At 35.8% G+C, this 19,001-nt stretch overlaps 1 protein-coding gene across 4 annotated transcripts in view; it reads right to left on the minus strand.

Moving 5' to 3' along the window:
- VTI1A (vesicle transport through interaction with t-SNAREs 1A) overlaps positions 1-19,001 on the minus strand; it is a 259,614-nt gene that overhangs the window by 191,909 nt on the left and 48,704 nt on the right. For 2 of the 4 annotated variants that reach the window (XM_048310398.1, XM_048310400.1), the window contains exons 4-6: positions 15,056-15,133; positions 8,744-8,764; positions 3,845-3,929 (exon numbers count right to left, since the gene is read on the minus strand). In XM_048310398.1, coding sequence (XP_048166355.1) covers positions 3,845-3,929; positions 8,744-8,764; positions 15,056-15,133 — 184 coding nt within the window. The remainder of the gene's footprint in view (positions 1-3,844; positions 3,930-8,743; positions 8,765-15,055; positions 15,134-19,001) is intronic. The other 2 variants (XM_048310399.1, XM_048310401.1) reach the window with 1 other exon arrangement.

Raw genomic sequence — 19,001 nt, forward strand, 5'->3', positions numbered from 1 at the left:
CATTGTCATGAGACAAGGTGAAACCTACATTAAATAAACACCAGGGTTTTTTTCCTGGAAAATATCAGGCAGTTGAGAACTTAGTGAAAGCAGTTCAACCGCAGTGTACAATGGTCCTCCACAACAAGGTGTGCTCTTCTTCTCCTTGACAGTGTTTTACATTTCCATGCCAATTTTATCTCTGAAGATAAATGAAAGATTTTAAACTATTCCCGATTCAAAATACTCCAGTCTGAGCAAGCATATCTAAAACTCAACAAAGAGGGGTATATGTTATTATGCTACCTTCTGCAGACAAAATAAGGAGGTTCTAGAATTCATTTTGGTACTGTGGAAATCTGAGCATGGGGAATAGAATTAGGCTCCCTCAAAAACAGGAAGAATATTGTGATTAATCAGGATTAATTTGACGAGCTCTCCATTTGACTGAAAACACCAATTTTAATGCATTCTTAAAATCTTTCTCATATTCTGAGGCTATATGGTCAGACTAAATGGCCTGAAATTAAGAAAACTGAGTTGTAGAATTGCAAATAATGAGTGGTGTTGGAAATGCCTACTCACAAGGCTGCAAACTCATCTCTTTCTTACAAGCAAGCCAGATTATAATATAAAACCAGAAAAATAACAAGAAGAAATATTCTTTAAAACAGTGTTTTGAATTAAAAAAGCAGATGAGTACACTTTGTAGTGTTATCAGCCATTATTAAAAACTTCCCCAACTTGGTACAAACAACGGGGACCTTTGCGATTCAAACAGCCAATGGTTTCTCTGTGTATCTGAGAGATTTCCCTCATGTTTTTGCCATAAAATTCAGGCAATTTAAAAGCAAATGCTCTGATTAACTCACAGGTGTACCAAGTCAGCTTCTCAAACACCTGTTAAATCTGCAACATACCCCTACAGAAGTTTAGAATAATGTTCTTCTGCTTACAGCAGGCCTTGAGTAGCCCAGAACTGGTCGCCAGATACTAAAGGCTTTGCGTAGTCCTTCAGGAGGTTTCTGCATAGATTTAAACATCCTTAGCATCAACAAATGACAGCAGACAAACTGTGAAAGCCTGGCAGTGCTGGATTGCCTTAGAGAAGGTGACGTAAGTGGCATCCTGTTCAGACACCACTGAAGCCATGAATCAATGACACCGCTCAAAGAACGGAATCAGACCTTCCAACAGATCTCAGCTTGTATGAACAACTGTATATAAGATGAAAGGGCTTATCAATTTAGAGATGCAAACAGGAAAAAAGCTTCTAATTTATCATGGTAAGTTTCAGGAATTGTAATGTGAAATTGCATAAAATTAGTTATGTGATGTCAGATTAATCCCTAGATGATCACAGGGGCAGGTTAAAATAGTATATGTATTTTTGCTGATTAAGGTAATAAAAAAGACCCAAATGTGACTTATTCCAGAAAATCATCCAGCTTCATTACAATATGCAACATACATATCCATAATTGGGAAAAGATGCCACATAAATAAAGTAGAATAGATACTTAAGTGTTGTCACATCCACCTCACAGAATCACAGAATGGCTGAGGTGGGAAGGGACCTCTTGAGATCATCTTGTCTGACACTCTGCCCTAGGGTCACCCAGAGTCAAGACTGTGCTCACCTGGATTTCAAGTATCTTCAGAGATGGAGACTTGACAATCACTCTCAGCTACCTATTTCAGTGTTTGACCATTCCCACAGTAAAAAATTTTTTTCTCATGTTCTGATGGAATTTCACAGGTTATAATTTGTGCCTCTTGTCCTGTCACTGGATATTACTAAGAGGAGTCTGGCTCCCTCTTCTTCATTCCAATGCATCAGCTATTTGTATACATTGATAAAGTCCTCCTGAGTTTTTCTTCTCCAGACTGAACACTGCTTTCTCAGCTTCTCCTCACATGAAAGATGCTCCAGTCCCTTAATTCTGTTCATGGTCCTTTCCTGGACTCACTCCAGTAAGTTAATGGCTTTCTTGTATAGGGGAGTCCAGACATAGAAACAGCACTACAGAAGTGGTCTCATCAGTGCTGTGTAGCTCTTTATGCAACAAAAGTAATAAGAGAGGCAAGACATGGTCTGAGGAGTCAGCTCAAAGATGAACAGAAAATCGGGTTTTTTTGCATAGAATAATCAAAAGTAATTCCAAAAGTAAGTTCTTTCATTGTACTGAATTAATCTAAATTGACTTATACCTAGAATTATTGTGATCCATGCCAGGATTAATATAATTAATCAGTTTCCATAAAAATCTTGGGAAAAAAATCTACATTACAATGAAGTCAGTATTTCCAAAGCCATAGTCTTGAAGTTATTTAATATTAAGAAGTCATATAATATAACTCCACTCCTACTCCTCACAGAGTTTTGGGAACAAGAATTATACACCTCTCTTTCTCTCTCTTTCTCTCTCTCTGTGCATAACATAAAAAGTAGAGACGGACACAAAGATGGGGTGAATTAGGGACTCTTTGGAATTCAGCGCAGTTTCACCTGGTTTTGATACCGAAAGACATCGTTTCCATATAAATATACATTTGCACTCCAACCATATTTCTCAGAAATCACCATGGAGATATGCAACCGAAGTTAACACGATCATCATCTCCATAAAACAAATTCCACATGGAGTAAAAAAGGATATAAGATGTCTCTTCCCCAAAAGGATCAGTCTGAATTTTTATATCCTGCTACTTTGTGAAAGATCCAGGCTCAAGCAAAGCAAATCAGGAACCATTTTTGACAAGTTTAAAATAGTCCTTCTAAAAACAAGTTATTGACCATTTATAGAAAATCTGCAGGAAAGCAAACTTAATTGCTATCATATGTCTGTCTATATAATATGCCATCCTCTGGCACAAAAGAATTAACACTCCTTGTCCCCTCCAAATTCTGCACTGTATGTTCCATACATCCATTTCATTATTGTGCACAGCACTAAGCTCAGAATAATTAAAATGCAGGCACTTTAGTAATACCATTTATTTAGCATAGCTATGTTTAACTCTGTAAGGGTTTAACTCAATTTACCTCTTTTAAAGTCTGAATTCTAAAAAAATATACTAGAATGTATCAATTAATTGGGACTCTGCCAGAAAATTATTCGTGGCTCAAACATACATTTTCTGAAACTTTCCTCAACTTTGCACAAGCTTTATTTAAGGGGATTAGACTTTGAAGGCTTAACTATTGCTGGTTTTAAAAAAAATCCACTATCAATTGCTAAAACTTAGTAAAAACATTTTGAAAATACCAACTGAAAAGTTGTAGCCAATTAAAAACCCCACTAATTCAATAATTGTGCTGCAATTTAGCCTTCTCCCTTAATTTTATTCCATCTATATTTAGGGATATGATTTGTTTACTTCTTTCATTGCATAGAAACAGCTGCATAATCAGTCATAAACTGACTGCAAGAAAATTGAGCTGATAACCTTATTATATATCAACTGTAGTTAATATACATTTACTAAAATGATATTTTTTACATATATGAATAAAAGTAAAAGACAAAAACAACTGGAGTCTGCAGTGTGTGCTAGCAATCATTGCGGGTGGGTAAACTGACAACATGTAACTGCATATTAAGACAAATGTAGAATTTAGACGAAGTATTCCATCTCTTTTCAGATGTATACTTTTAAACCTCAGGAACTGTTTTCAGTAGATGTCATGCCTTTTAACTTGAAAAAAGATAAGCGCAAATAAGCTCCCAATTGTCTCCCCAATATGTAAACCACATCTCGGGCTGCTGTCTCTGTTTCGCCTTTGAAGTTTCCCTGAAATGTCATGTGTTGTGAAGACTGCTGTGCATAAGCAAGACAATTTGCTCACTCTCAGAATTCTTACCGGTTTCCACTGCTATTTGGTATCCAGCCTCTAGTCTCCGAGATGACCTTTCCAGCCTCTCTGTGTTATCGAGCAGATGTGCCCTCTGAAAAAGAAAAGGGAAGAGAGAGAAAAAAAAATCAGGCAGCAGCCTACAATGTTCTCTCCCCCTTTTTAATTGTGCTTTCATATTCCAAAACATAAAAATATCCACGTATATTTTATGGAGGAGCCTGTTACAAGGACCACTGGAAGGGGCAGGTTCTATGATCAGTCATAATTATATGTACCAATCATTTTTGTTTTGAAACATGGAATATGTGCTTCACTCTTCTTACATGAACTCACAAATCAGAATGCAACTATTACATGGGAAACCTGTCTGAAGAGCATTTCCAAAATAGATTTCTCTGTGACACATGCATACAAGCACCCATGATTTCTATTCAACTACAGTTTGATGAAACCATCACTTTAAATGCAAGTGGTAGTTTTTAATATGAACTTAATTTTCGGCAGAGGATATATTTCCTTTATGTGTACTAGTCAAGGGAGGTGATAAAAACAACAAGTTATTCATACAGAATACTGAACAGCATGAATATTCTTCAGACTGTTTGATGTAAAAAGATGTAGAAACAAAACACTGGTTTCTTGATTTACATCTCTTATGCCTAAATATATGTGAATATATAAGTAATAGACACAGATGCAGGTATAAAATATTTTTCCCAGAAGTCATTTGCCCATTTATCAGATAACAATAAACTGTGGTAAAAATGCATCTTTCAATACATTTTTGCTTGGGGAGTCTGTAATAGTGAAAAAGTGAAATTATTATTTTCATTAGTTTTTCCTCCCTTCAAAACACCAACATTTCACCATGTAAGCTCATTTCCTTTGAAAATTTGATCCTAGACTAGCTCTAATCAAGTCATCAAAAAATATAAGCCACCCCCTCTCCCTCCCAGTAAACACACACACCTTTCCAAGCACTCCTTTACCCAAAACCCACATTTTGGATATTTGTCAAAAAATATTTCCTACAACTTTGCCTTGTTGACAGATGTCATTTTAAAACGGAAGAAATGCTTTCTAATAATAATAAAAAAAGGAGGTGCCATACATATTATCTGAGTGGCTGTCTACCGAAACGATCTACCTTGCTCTAATGAGCCCCTATGGATCTTGGGAGATGCAAGCTGTATTGACATGCACACTTAAGCTAATACACCTAGACCAGTGCCTCCAAGCTCTAGCAGCCAGGGATGCTGACAGAATATCTCGCTTCCATCTTCAAAGAAAGGAAGTGATTAGTATGTTATCATTACCATTCAAAACGTGATTTCCCTATTCCCTCCCGGCATAGGTGACACATCTCTGAGATGCGGCCAGACAATCGAGGCAGCTAAAGCCACATCAAAGCTTGCCTTGAATTTTTTTCTTTTTTTTTTTTCCCCCCTCTCTTTTTCTTTTTTTGGAAATCATTAAAACAATGCATTTAGATCAGCATAGATAGGACCCAATGTGAAGGTCAGGAAAGCTGCAATAACAGTCTATAATAATTAATAGAGTTGTCTAATACACAGTGGATAGGTTAAGAGTAAATTGCAAAAAGGCTTTTGCATTCATGGGGGGCAGGCCACCAAGAAAAAAAAAATCAGCACAAGCACTTAATAAAATTTAAAACCACAAGCTACAATGCTTTAATTGAAATCATGACAGCAACTAGAGTGGTGCATGTTCTTAGTATTCATGGTCAATCTAGATAATTAGTGTTAATTTTGCTTAATTATTTTTTAAAAGGCATCTTTTCATAACATCTGCTGGTTCCTCTTCACTGCCCATTAGAAGAAAAAAAAAAATAGCCTGGTGCCTTTCTCAAAATAGTACCCCTCCAAATCATACTAAAGTAGTGTTAAATATTTTAAACTTTGTAAAAACTCTCAGAAACCTAACACTTACGTAGATGTCTCTCAAGAAAGAAAAGTAGAACGGGAAAAGGGCGGGAGGTGTGGGGCATAAAAAGAAGGAGTTTAGAGGGTAAGAATCCTAAAAGTTAGAGAGGAGATACTTAAAAAACCACCAAAGGCTGGGAGTGAGCACAAGGAGTAGAACACTCTGATCACAGAACAGATGTACAGGGCTGTATAGGGGAAATGAAAACACTATACTGCTATGTAAAGGGAGAGAGGGGGAAATAATCAGATTTCACATCACGAGGTGAAAGACCTACCCAACAGAAAGAATTAGCGTTTGACTGTATATTTTTATATACCATTTAAGCCACATTTAAATAAAATAAATTACCAGCCCAGTTCGGTCTAACTGCAAGCAATTAGAATACTAAAGCCCTGGGAACTCGCTGCTAACATTAACTCAGAGCCATTTCTTAACTTGATTTCAGAGCATTTCCACCCAAGGCATTCTATAATGAAAACTAATTTTATTATAAAGGGTGGTGTCATTTACACTGTTTGGATTTGGAGGCACCCTGTCCTTTGGACATGAAATCAATGCCCTATAGCAGGCAGCTTTCAAAAGCTTCCACCCCTCCCCAAACTCCTTCTCCCACAGTATCCCCTGCACTCTGTGAGGGGGGTAGCGAGGTGATTCAGTCTGTCTTGCAGTTTCAGAAACAGCTTCTGTTTGGAGTTATATAAGGAAGTTTTGCAAAGTGGCACGCTATCACTAGAGATTTAGTCATTCCATGTGGGCTGGATTCAAACTGAGATCTCAGGAGCTCAAAAGACAGAGCGACACAGCCTCCATGGAAGCCTGTGTACGGCAAGTGTGCGAGAATAGAGCCTTGTAATGAGAGAAGGCACAGGTTTTATTAACAAACAGTATGGCAAACCACAATTTCTTTTAAGATCACTTCATACCTCCTTAGGAGAACTATAATTGGGGATGCCTTGATGTTTCGCTCTGTGACGAGTTAAGAATTATGCCTGAGTCACTGTGCTAGCCTTCATTTAAACTTTAATGTGCATTTTGCATTGGATATAAAAACACCATTGCATTTACAGCCTATCCAACACAGAGCGGGTACTTACATGCAGAGAACAGAATGCAAACAATTGGGTTTAAAATTATTTTTCTCTCTACCTGTACAATTTTGATCAAGACAAAATAATAAATCCCTCTATTTAGTTCTATTTTCTGCTGCTTTCACCATATGCAGAGAGGAAAAAGTAACTTATGAGGCTAAGCAAGGAAAAGCAAAAAAAAAAAAAAATTACCAGAAGCAATGTCAATTTTTTTTAGGTGGCTAGCACAGAGGATTTATACAATCCAAAAGATATAACTGAGTTCAGTATAGCTCCCAAGTTGCACCCCTTTGCAATAATACCCTGAATTTTCTTACTTGCTTTCATAGCTATTTCAAAAAGAAAAGCAGATAAGTGGCAGCTTTGTTCTTTATGTATGATTAAATTTTCAGAGTGAATTTAAAAATTAGGAATCATTATAAAACTATAATCTTATGTTTGCAAACAAAAATGATCCTGCTGTACTCTTTGCAAAAGCTCAGGGGCAGACATGCAGGTGTTGTTAAAGGGATAAGAAAATGAACCTTATTCTTCTGAAAAACCTCCAAAATCAGGCTATACAAACCCTTGCAACAATACTGTCATCTGTTTAAATACTGGGACTATTGGGGAGGGGAGCTCAGCAGTGGTGGGAAGGCTTTCATGTGGTTATATGTTTATTTTATTTAAATTTTTTTTGTTAACTCTTTTACTCTGTAGCTTTTACATATTAATATCAGCTCCATGAGAAGAGGGGGAAAATAAAGCATTTGGGGAACTAGTGAAGAATCTTTGTATCACAAATACCTACCTGTTTTTAAGAATTCTCTGTAATTGTCCTTAATGTGGTTACTTTACAATTCTTTGTCATCACCATTTCTAAAACTTACAAATCCTTTCCTGCAGAGCTCAGTATATATTACTGATACATTACTGAGCACACGTGTTCCACAAAGAAGATACCAGACAAATATGTGATGTTAAAATACTCGTGCTTCTAAAGATATTTATTCAAATACTTCACTGGTCCAAGCTCTCCGTATGAAACCCTTCAGAAATCTGACCTGTAAGTAAACTTGACTTTACTCAGACCTTCTTTTCAGTGGCTACTAGGAAATAATAAAAAAATAGCAGTTCAAATACCTGCTTTGCTACAACAGCAAGCAAAAGCAGAGATTAATTTCAGAAAATGTACTGAAACATTTGAGGAACTGACCATTAAAACAGGCTTCTTTCTAAATATTTATGAGTCATTTTATAACTGGAAGAAAGGTGTTCTGGAATACTGATCTCTAGTGTTACACCTACAGATCTACAGCACTCACAAATAAATAATAAATATTGATATGTGTGTAGGTCTATCTATCTGTACTGTATTTTCAGTGGGTGTACAATATCCAGTATAATACATAAGCTGTTTGAATACCTCACACCACACTCAAAACACTGTGAAATACTGTGTAATTTTTAAAATGCTTCAGCAAAGGTTTATACCAAAGCAATGCTTTGACTTTCAATACCAGTGTATAAATGTACTTTCCCTATCAAAGATTTGTGATGCAAACATGATTATTATTGTACCTGATTTGATCATGGTATTCTTGGAGAGATCAAATAATAGAGTTTTTTTCCACCCTTCTTTTTCTAGTGCCTTTAAAAAAAATTCCATTATCAAAGAATGTTAATTTCTAAGGTTTGATCTAGAGATTCCTATGTAAGTATACAATTATTAGGGAAAAAGAGGCACAACAGTGAATATTTTAAAGCAATGTAATCAATATTTTTGCTTTGTGTAGATTTCCCTGCAACAATGAACAAAAAGATCTACTTCAGATTTAGAAACTCAGCTTTAAAGGGAAAGCTAGACAACAAAAAGCAAGAAAGTACTCACCTCTTCACGTAATTTTATCAACTGCAACATGAACGCACAAAAAAGATAAAAAGGAAAGAAATGGCAGGAAAGAAAGATCAGTTGTGTGACAGGATACAGAATTAACATTGACAATTTATCTGTTTACATGTTTAGCATTTAAAAATCACAGACAAACACATTAAAAGAACCTAAACATAGACTACATGCAGAGTTTTTTGAACGAATAAAGATCACTTTCTCACACTGTCACATTAAACAAAGAGAATAGTGTGAAATTCTCTTTTAAACCACATCTAAGACACCATCATGAAATAAAGGGGAATGACTTCATAGAAGTCTATATTATAAAGAAAAAAACAAGTTTACTATTCCTCTCTTCGAAGATTGTACAGCTGAAGTGGTTTTGTATACACAAGTTTTCAGAATGTTTTCTGTATATTTTAGTCGTGACAACTGATTTCTTATTTTACTAGAAGATCTAACTTATTAATAGATGACTGCATCTTTATAGCATGTATTTCAGCATTTCAGTTTTTATATACCTGAGTTCTACTGTAACTATATTATTTAATTTTATTATTGAACTTCATACTGAGGGGTTTTGCCAGGTAAAAAAAAAATAAAGCAGCTTAGTTAAATGGCTCAGAAGTATGATTTATTGAATAGCATATTTAAAAATAGACAAAGGAATAGGGAACAACATGAAATGTATTTCCCTCAGAAAAGACCCATTCCAGGTTCTTGATCCAGATCACTATACACTGTGTATATATATGCACACATAGAGTGTGTGTGTGTATGCTTATATAGTATATAAATTTATATTTATTTATTTATGCTTGTAAATCAACACAATCTAACACTAACACTAATAATATTGCTCTGGCAGCTTTACCATAAAACTAAATAAAACCCCAGCCTGATGATCAAGCTATGTTGTAATATACACTCCCCTTAGAGAGATAGATAAATTATTTGTACTGGAACAAAATGTATAATTGCTCACAAAAAATATCTGCAGAAGAGTGGCTCTTTATGAAAAATTACAGTTCTCTCACCGATTCCAATTGAATTCAAAATTACAACAGCTACATAATTATCTCAGTTTATGCTGATACTTCACCTACAGTTCCATAACACTAATTTTCAACATATGTGTAAGCTGAGAATGTTTATTACTAATAAAGTCTCACCAGCATGAAGGAAACAAAAGAACCTCCATTACTCTCTATTGTTTCATACGGCTCGTCTAAAACTGAAGGTTCCCCTCACTCCGTTACCAAAAGGGACAAGAGTCTCTAGCGAGATGTAATTAGGAGGGCTCCTACACCACCCTGACCTGAACTGGGCCAGCACTTCTGCACTGAGTCAAAGAAGTTTGGTAGAATTTGGTACAAAGAAAACTGCATTGTCGGCCAAACCAGCGCTTAAATTCAAGTGCTTGGCCTATCATAAATTTGTCTCGTTCTCCAGCTCTTCCCCCCCTTTTTTTCCCAAAAAGGCAAACATTAAGGCTTTAGAAAGAGACGATCTGGGAGTTGATCACATAGCTATCTTTTCTTTCTGAGGCCACCATTCTTCAGTTGACTATGATACTTAAAGGGCCAAAGTTTAAAACGACTCTCCTGCAATAGAGCCCGTCCGGGCATGCCACCCTGCTATAATCAATGAGAGTTTTAAAATGCTGCACATTTGTTTTTTCAATAGGTCCCAAACAAAAATGTTCTATCTTGTTTGTGCTGCATGGCTGAATTTAAGCTCTGCATAGGATTTGCAGCTAAGCTAAGTAATGGGACAGGGTTGGGGTTTTTTTAACATTGGCTGAAAGATATTCATTCAAATTAACAAAAGATGTATTTTTCCCCAATTTAACAATGCTCTTGATGAAAATGTGTTACCTTTACATTTCTATTTTGAAACATTATTTTTATTATGCTCACTCCTGAACTGTAAACAGCATTAAGCCGTGCGCAGCCACCATTTTAGGTTATGATAATCAGCATATTTTTGAAACAAAGTTGGTTTTTTTTCTTTTTTTTTTTTGCAATACAGAATTCGATACAAGAGGTAATCTGTTCCTTTGTAGGCTAAAAAAAAAAAATCTGGTTTACGCTGGTTTGAACCAGTGGAATCTCTTGTGGCTAAGCCTTCTGCTGTGACTAAAATCAAAACTGCACCACAGAGAGCGAGGGAGCGAGATGGGATGTGTGTGTGTGTGTGTGTGCGCGCACGCGTGTGGCCGTGAGGCTCGTCATGTGACACAGAAAACTACCGAATTTTTTTTAAAAAGCTGATAACGCCTCCGCCGTCTCTGTCCGCATATAGATAACGAATAAATGCTGAACTCTATTAAACGCCCTTTACACATTATCGTGGGTCGAACACACAATTTTCTGAACTTATGATGACAGTCTATTTATTTTGCTATAAACCCTCGGCATGTAACGAACAGATTTGTGTCTGGTAATGATCTGCTCTGCCAGGGCTATATGAAATGATACCGACCTTCTTTAGATCTTGGCGAATTAAATTGACCAACTTCACCCCCTGGTCTGTAGCTGAAGTTTGACACACTTTATGCACAGCAAGCCCAAATCTAATATTATCACAACTTTGTAGTCAGAAATTAAGTAGACACAAAATATTTGTTCACCACGAATCACATATAGAATGTATGGGTATATGGATATGCAGTTTAACTCAATGTGAATTTATTTAAACTTACTAATGAACATAGCTGCTAAAGAGAAAGGAACACTGTTAAACCTCAAGAAAGTTGGTAATACTGAACCTCACATTATTTTGGTTGAGAGGGATTTCTGATTTAACCCAACATATACTTCCTCAAAAACATAGGAATATCTACATAAAACAGTTCTATTATTATTAAAGTGAGGCTACAACTTTAGGTAGTGTATCACTGCACTGAAAAACTCAAAACTTTCAAGGGATTTGCTAAGTGTTGGTGGCCAGGATGATAAACAAGACTTGAAAGCAACAGAGCCTGTTTAAGACCACTCTTGGAAAATAAATAACAACCCAACGCACACAGTAATTTTCTGGGATTGGGTTTGTGAGGTAAGGGCTTTTTTGATGCAAAATCTCTTGATTTTCAACTTCTGAGTGCCTCATCATTCACATGATTCAAATTAAGAAGAAATTAACATATGTTAAGCAGTGACTTTACTGAACTCTAGGTGCATTAAGAGCACTGTATCACTACCTGTCTCATCAAACAAAGTTGCATTTATGTCAAAAGAAACTTTCAGTAGCAGAATTGCATAATTCTTACAACTTCTTACAGGAAATTTCTATATGCTGTATCTAGTAAAAGTAGTTAAATCTTGGCATAATCACTATAAGGGAATTGTATTCCAAGTTATTCTATAAGTGTCATCTAGACATGATGGCTGCTACTTCTGGGAGACATGTTGGGAAAATGAAGAAGACAAAAGACAAATCACCATTAGCTAATTCTTCAATCTGTTCTTTGTACTTCAATCTTTCTTCCTGAGAGAGCAACTGGAAACTCATACATATCATCCTGTTCATTACAGCTTATAACTTGGCTGTGGTTTGCTGTAACTGTACTTTGAAACTCAACTAAAAAAAGAGAAGCTGAATGAGGAAAAGATCCAGATCATTTATTTTTCCAATACTGACCTGTTTTATTTCTAGATTTTTAATATGGTCATACTAGCCAGCAAGCATTAAGTTCCTTTTGTCTTCTCTCTCCACCAAAAACATTATGCAAATGTTTATCACAAAGACCAACAACTCATATCTCTTGTTTGCCTCTGGGTAACAACCCTGACTACCCAGATACTCAATATTTCTATTGGCAGATTTTATCAATATTTGTGGTTTGGTACAGGAGCAATTCTGAGCTGGCAACTTCTTTCAACACCTCCTCTGTCAGAAAAGGAATAGTTTCTCTCCCTTTTCCCAGTTGGTGACTGAATTGGGGAAAACAAACCAACCACTTTTCAGTTAAATTAATTTAACCTAACCCAAACTGATTGAGAAGTAAAAATCCTACAATATTAGGGTCAGGATCAGTCTGTGTACCTATATTTATTTCCATCAGACAAAACAAAAGCAAGCATTTGAAACATCTTCGAATATTTTATATGGCTTTAAGTTATACCTGAGCATTCTTTCATCATCCAGTCTAAGTTTTCTATTAATATAATAATGCATAGGAGTGAAAGTTTCTGAGTTAAACATGACATTATTCCATGTATCTGGTAAGTACCCAAGCCTTACACTTGATTTTGAAAGCTGTATATTCTAATAAGCTCAATACCAGCTGAAGTTTTTGCACTAACTGCTTGCACTCATAGCTACATGTAAATAAGTACAGGTCTAAGTAAAAATATAAAATAAAAAAAAGAGAATGTGATATTTACTATTGAAACGAAATGATAAATAATGTATTTTAAAAATACTGGCATTCACATATTTAAAAGAAATTAGGTGACTCTTTTATGGTGCTATTTCATTATATTTTTTCAAGAAAGGAATGAAGAACTTTAAAGATACAGAGGTAATAATTTCAAGTTGGGTTATAGAAAAGGATTTTGATTACCTAAAAGACCACACAAGAGTCCTTCAGCAGCCAAAATTTTCTTTCATTTAAATAGTGCTCATTTGGAAGAAAAAGCCCTCAAGTTGACATATGGTTGAAGGTATCATTTAGTTCCTTGAGATGAGAACGTGTCTCTTTCACCAAGTTTGGAAAAAAAGATCACCAGTCACAAAAAGTGCACATATGAACCAGTTATTTAAACATTCTTTAAAAAGTGAAAATAAAATATTTTATCTCATCCCTACACATAAGATATTCTGTTATAAGTAAAGCTTCTTATCACAATTGCCCTTTTATGTCTGAATTCACACATTTTTTTCTTGAAATGTAAAAGTAGCACTACCTTAAGAGAAATAAAATGAGAATCTTAACACTTTCACAGGACTGCATTTACAATCATGACATGCAGACTATGAAACTCTTCTCCCTAAAATCATCTTCTCCATAAATTCATTATTTAGGTATAAGGCCCCCGTCTTTATTTTACTCAAATTTTGGAATCTCCCCTTTCTATCATATATAAATATGAACATTAATGTCATTTAAGTCTTCACTCCAGTCTTGTGTCTTCAGATAAATCATATCCTGTGTATAATTTCATTCATGTATGACTTAAAGTCTATTACGGAGTTTAAAATTTACAGAGCATGTTTAAAATACTGTATAAGATTAAGGGTTATGGGGTCTGTGTTTTGAAAGTCTTTGTACCAGGTAAGTTTCCAAGTCTTTATTTTTTCTGTCCTTAGTGGAGCTGAGCCTTTACTGGCATAGAAGACACAAAAAATTTCAGAACATTGTTCTGATCCATTTCCTTATTTAATATCACATTCATCAAGTAAACACTTAAACAGTTTTTACTTTCATTAGCAAAATAATTTGGATTCTATCTAGTCAGAAGAGAAAACATGACATGTAGGAAAACTTTCAGCTAATTTCTAACTCAAAACACAAGACTTTGATAACATAAATCTCAGAAAGAAAAGAAATATTCTCCTTTCAGACAGTGTCAAACAAGTTTCATCCCAAAAAGAAATATTAACAGGTGGGTCAAAGTCTCCTGAATAAAACGGTGCCTTTGCAATTTTCAGTAGTCTCGCAGGATCCTCACTGTAGTATGCAGAACAACAATACGGGTACAAGATTTTAAAAAAGCCTCAGGATTACGAAGCTTTCATTCATTACAAGAGGTGGATAGCACTCTGCATCCTAGTACAACATGCATTATGAAAGCACGCTCTTATTAGAACAACTTGTGGTTTTGGTACAAGGAGAGAAAATCTGGTTAGGGAAGGAATCACACAAGGAAACTGAGTGGGATACTGCCTAATTCTGAGAGCGCACTTTCATTTGTTTTGCCTGCCAGTGTTGATTTAATTATACTGCATTATTATCAAAGCTGCATTATGTACTTTTTTATTCCTTTTACATGTGTTTGAGGTGAAGACCTTGGCTTTGTCGGCAAACAGCGTGTTTCAAGTTATTTCTTAAGTACTAAATAATAAAGAAAAGAGAAGAAAAGATTTTTTTTGAGATAGCAGACAGTGATCACAAGTTAAAGGGTTAAATGTAAGATCTCCAAGAAACATTTTGAAGTTGATTAAGACCCCAGCTTTGCATTAAACAGTATCACTTCCACATGAGTTGTTGCTAATGCTGTTAAGGAGCAGCTTGAGAAGCCCAGTGTGCCAGTGACCTCCTTCACCCTCCAGCCACCCACTAGGGCTTCTTGATTAGCATCCTACCTGGTTCTCTGAGGAATTCCCGTCATCCCCTAGGAGCTCATTCCGCACCTCATCACTGTAGGCGATTCGTGACCTTTTCTGTAAAACAAAAAGAAAAAAGGGTTAGGAAGTAACGCTCCGAAGCCATTGGTATCAAGGCTGATCATCTTGAACCTCGAGAGCCCCCTAATGGATACCTATTTGATTAAAAAAAAAATAAATCTGCAAGTAAAAGTTATTACAAAGTTCTTCAACTGCTCTATCTTAACAAATCTGCATGGCAAAACTGTAGTATTTCTAAGACAGTCACACCCTCAACATTGCAGCAATGAAAGCAGCTTCCGTGAAGCTCAAGATACGTAACATGTGAGGCAATAAACGCTACCAGCAGAAGCATTGAAGAAATGCCAGTGCAGGAACCAAATGTGTTTTTCTGAAGAACACTTGCTAGCAGGTCACAGAACTCAGCATAACACTGCAGTGATGCCACTAGACAGCAAAGGAAGACTGAGCTTTTCCCACATTAAAAAAAACCAAAACCAAACCTGAACAACACACATGTGACATCCGATTAAATTTAAAGATGTAGAAAATTAACAAGCGTTTTCCATGCTGCTAAGGCTACTGGGAAAGGATCAGAAATTAAAGGGCAAAAGAAAGGAGAGTAAACAACAGCACAAGGAAACATAGGTTTTCAGCAGTTCACGGAAACGCCACAAAACTGAGACAGTCATCCATGGGATCATTAGGACAGACAGGATATTAAGTAAATTCACAGCTTATGAGCACCAGATTTGCTCTTGAACTGATAATTATGTTGATTCCAAACTAGACCAAGTGCAATGTAAAGCAAAAGTGTGATGATTACTAACATAGCACAGGATTCAATGGAGCAATGGGGAAATCCATAATGAGAACACCAGCCCAGCTTTCAATTTCTCTGTTAGCCAAATAACAGGCTATTACTCAGCTAATATTCCCACTTTTACTATTAAAAGAGAGAGAGAATTTTAAACATATTTACCATTTTTTTTTCTTTTTGAGACCGGTTATGGTAATTTTTACACTTCATCAGAGGAAGAAACCAAAGAGTAGAAAGAACTAAGGTGTAGGGTCTTCCTTTATTGATGGGGGCTTCCCCCACACCCTGCCATGGTAGTGACTACCAGTAGGAACTCAGAAAAAATGAATCCCTCCTCAAACCTTCCCTGCTTGGGCCATCAGGCCAAAACTTGTGCTTGGGACTGAGGCACAGGAAACAACCACTAGAAATTAAACTGAGCACAGGAAAATTCATCACCTTTGCAACAAAGAGGTTTGGAAGTGGGTCACCCTTTATGCAAGGGACCTAACAGTGAAGTAAGCCTTGTATGGGTCCCCTCAGAGCAAAACATTTTAGCTCTTTATTCTGCGTAGCTCCTCTTATTACCAACATCATCGTTACAATGTTTACACATTTGTGATTCACTTGCCAGCATTCAGATATAGATTATATCCTACAGCTACAGATCTAAGTAGGAAGGACAAAGCCATGGACCACGGACCCACAGCAAGAGGTGAACTGTGCCAAATGTTTTGGAGATCTCAGCTGTCACAGTTTCATACTAACCAAGCTAAAGTAGTCTACAGCATTAAAGGAAATGAGAACCTTTAAACAGGCTGTGGTATCAGAGCTGCCTGTTTAAATTATTCATTTCATCACTATGGGGGACTAAAACACTCCACAGTATGCAAGAATATCATATGGAGATAGGTTTTGTTTTTCTCTTTTCTCACCAAAAAGCCAACAAATTGGCATAGATTGCTCAATTATATTATTTTCCGATTTTTATTTGATACACCTCAAACAAGGAAGGAAATTACAAATATATACCAATAAATATCTGATCTTCTTTTCTGATTAAGATTCAATCTTAAGACCTCATTTGAGGTCTAGTAGTTCAACTGTACGGTTTCACCCAATTTCACAAAATGACTCAGCCCCACTGATCCTGTTAGTGTTGAATGTATTTAGCATTATTAGACTGAGATGAGGAGCACAATGCTTCATGAGCTTGTTCTCCAGTGAACAAGCTGCCTAATAATATGTAGGGATTGAGATGGTCCCTGATTACACATCATTTATTTGAAAGATTTAACTGGATGATATTCGCATTTTTAAGAGCCTGCATGGGTGAAAGGAAAAAGAAGATACTTCATGGGAAAGAAATAAATTTTAATAGCAATACAATTTTTAGAGGCTCTGTAAAATCCTTTAAGTCCTCACCACTGAACTTAATAAATATATTTGTATCATTGTTCTTTTATTGCAATAATCTGTCATGATCTGAAAATCAGAAATTTTATTAAAAGAAATAATGCTTTGGCTACAATTAGGTATAACTCTTTGCCATAATCAATAAATAATTTGATACTACTTTTGATCACAATTTCACTACCAAATGAATCAATAATATAAAAGGAAAGGTCTTTGAACTAAAGTGCTCATTTATTCTTTCAAGTTTTGTCCGAAGTATCAATACCTTGAAATACTATTCTTATTTTCATTAAAGTATTATTGGCTAACACTTTTAAATGTGGCTATCAAAATTAATTCAGCTTGTCTGAACTCAATAATTAAATAATTATTTTATATTTTTTATTTTTTATTTTTTAGTTCATAACCATCAGCTGTTTATAAATATATACTTTAGCCAAATGAAGAATGATAGTTTGAGCTGGAAATGTCACACACTCTGCTACAGTTTGAAGGAACCCAATTCATAATGCATTTTATAAATAGTTAATGACTTCTATACATAAGCTAACCAGGCAAATCAAGAAATTGTCAACATTTTTAGTCTTAGTTGTCAGTTACCACTGTCTACTGGTACTTCATATGTATGTTTCTAGAAAAGACAGAAGATTTACAGAGTTTGTAATCCAAGGCATTTCTGGGCAGCCCAATATAGGTTTAAGAGGTTCTGTGTGCAGTTTTTTGTCTGCAAAGGTCTGTCATATATAGAAGATTTCCTTGTGCTTTATATTTTCTTGTATATACCTAGACAAAAGTCTAAGCACACAAGTGGTTTTGCTCAGTGAATGTGTTTGCATTTGAGCATGTCCCCAAACAGAGAGACACGAAAGGGTTAAGCTTCTTTGTACAAGAACTTCAGCACTCAGAAAGTTTCAGGGGCTGTTTTAAATGTACTACAGTGCCCAGACCTTCTGACAAGGAAGAATTTCTGATTCCAGGCTGATCTCTCTTGGTTTATGAACAGGATTTTTGCATACTGATTGGGTGATTTCCTTAAAGCCCTGTTCAAACAGATACACTTGCTCAGTTCTGTCTGGCAATTTGGCTTTAAACAATCTGTCTACTTGACCCAAGCCTTAACATTTCCCAATAGAACTGAATGTGTTCATAGGCAAGCCCAGCTAAATTAGAATTGAAATGAATTAACTCAGCTTAAACTAATTAAGATCTGTGATCTGCAGTACCACCCCCCTGTATGATTCTACATGTGAAGCAGGGTACACGTAACCAGACTGTAAGAATTCTGCTATACCACTAATCTGAGCATACCAATGAAGTTCGTCTATTACTAAAGCATATGAGAAGTTAATTTCCATGGCCTACACATGGCAAAGCAATTGCTTAAATTGCCTCACCTGGGAATTTAATACAATGTTATCATCAGACCAGCCACACTGTAAATAGATTTATAATGCTTTCCATGTGCTAGTCTAGGTTGCATATGAATTAAGTAATGATCTGGTATTACAATACAATCAGCTAGTTCCCACACCTGGCAGACAGGATATTTTGCTAAATTACTACCTATACAGATACATCACAACATAAAAACAGAAAAGGTAATGGGAAGAGAAACAATCTACATGGCATATGACTGAATTTTACATGGTAACCAAATAAGATGTAGATAGAAAGAGGTATCCAAAATAATCTATTTCCAACATCTGCACA

This window comes from Corvus hawaiiensis, chromosome 8, assembly GCF_020740725.1.
Source record: "Corvus hawaiiensis isolate bCorHaw1 chromosome 8, bCorHaw1.pri.cur, whole genome shotgun sequence".
Classification (NCBI taxonomy): domain Eukaryota; kingdom Metazoa; phylum Chordata; class Aves; order Passeriformes; family Corvidae; genus Corvus; species Corvus hawaiiensis.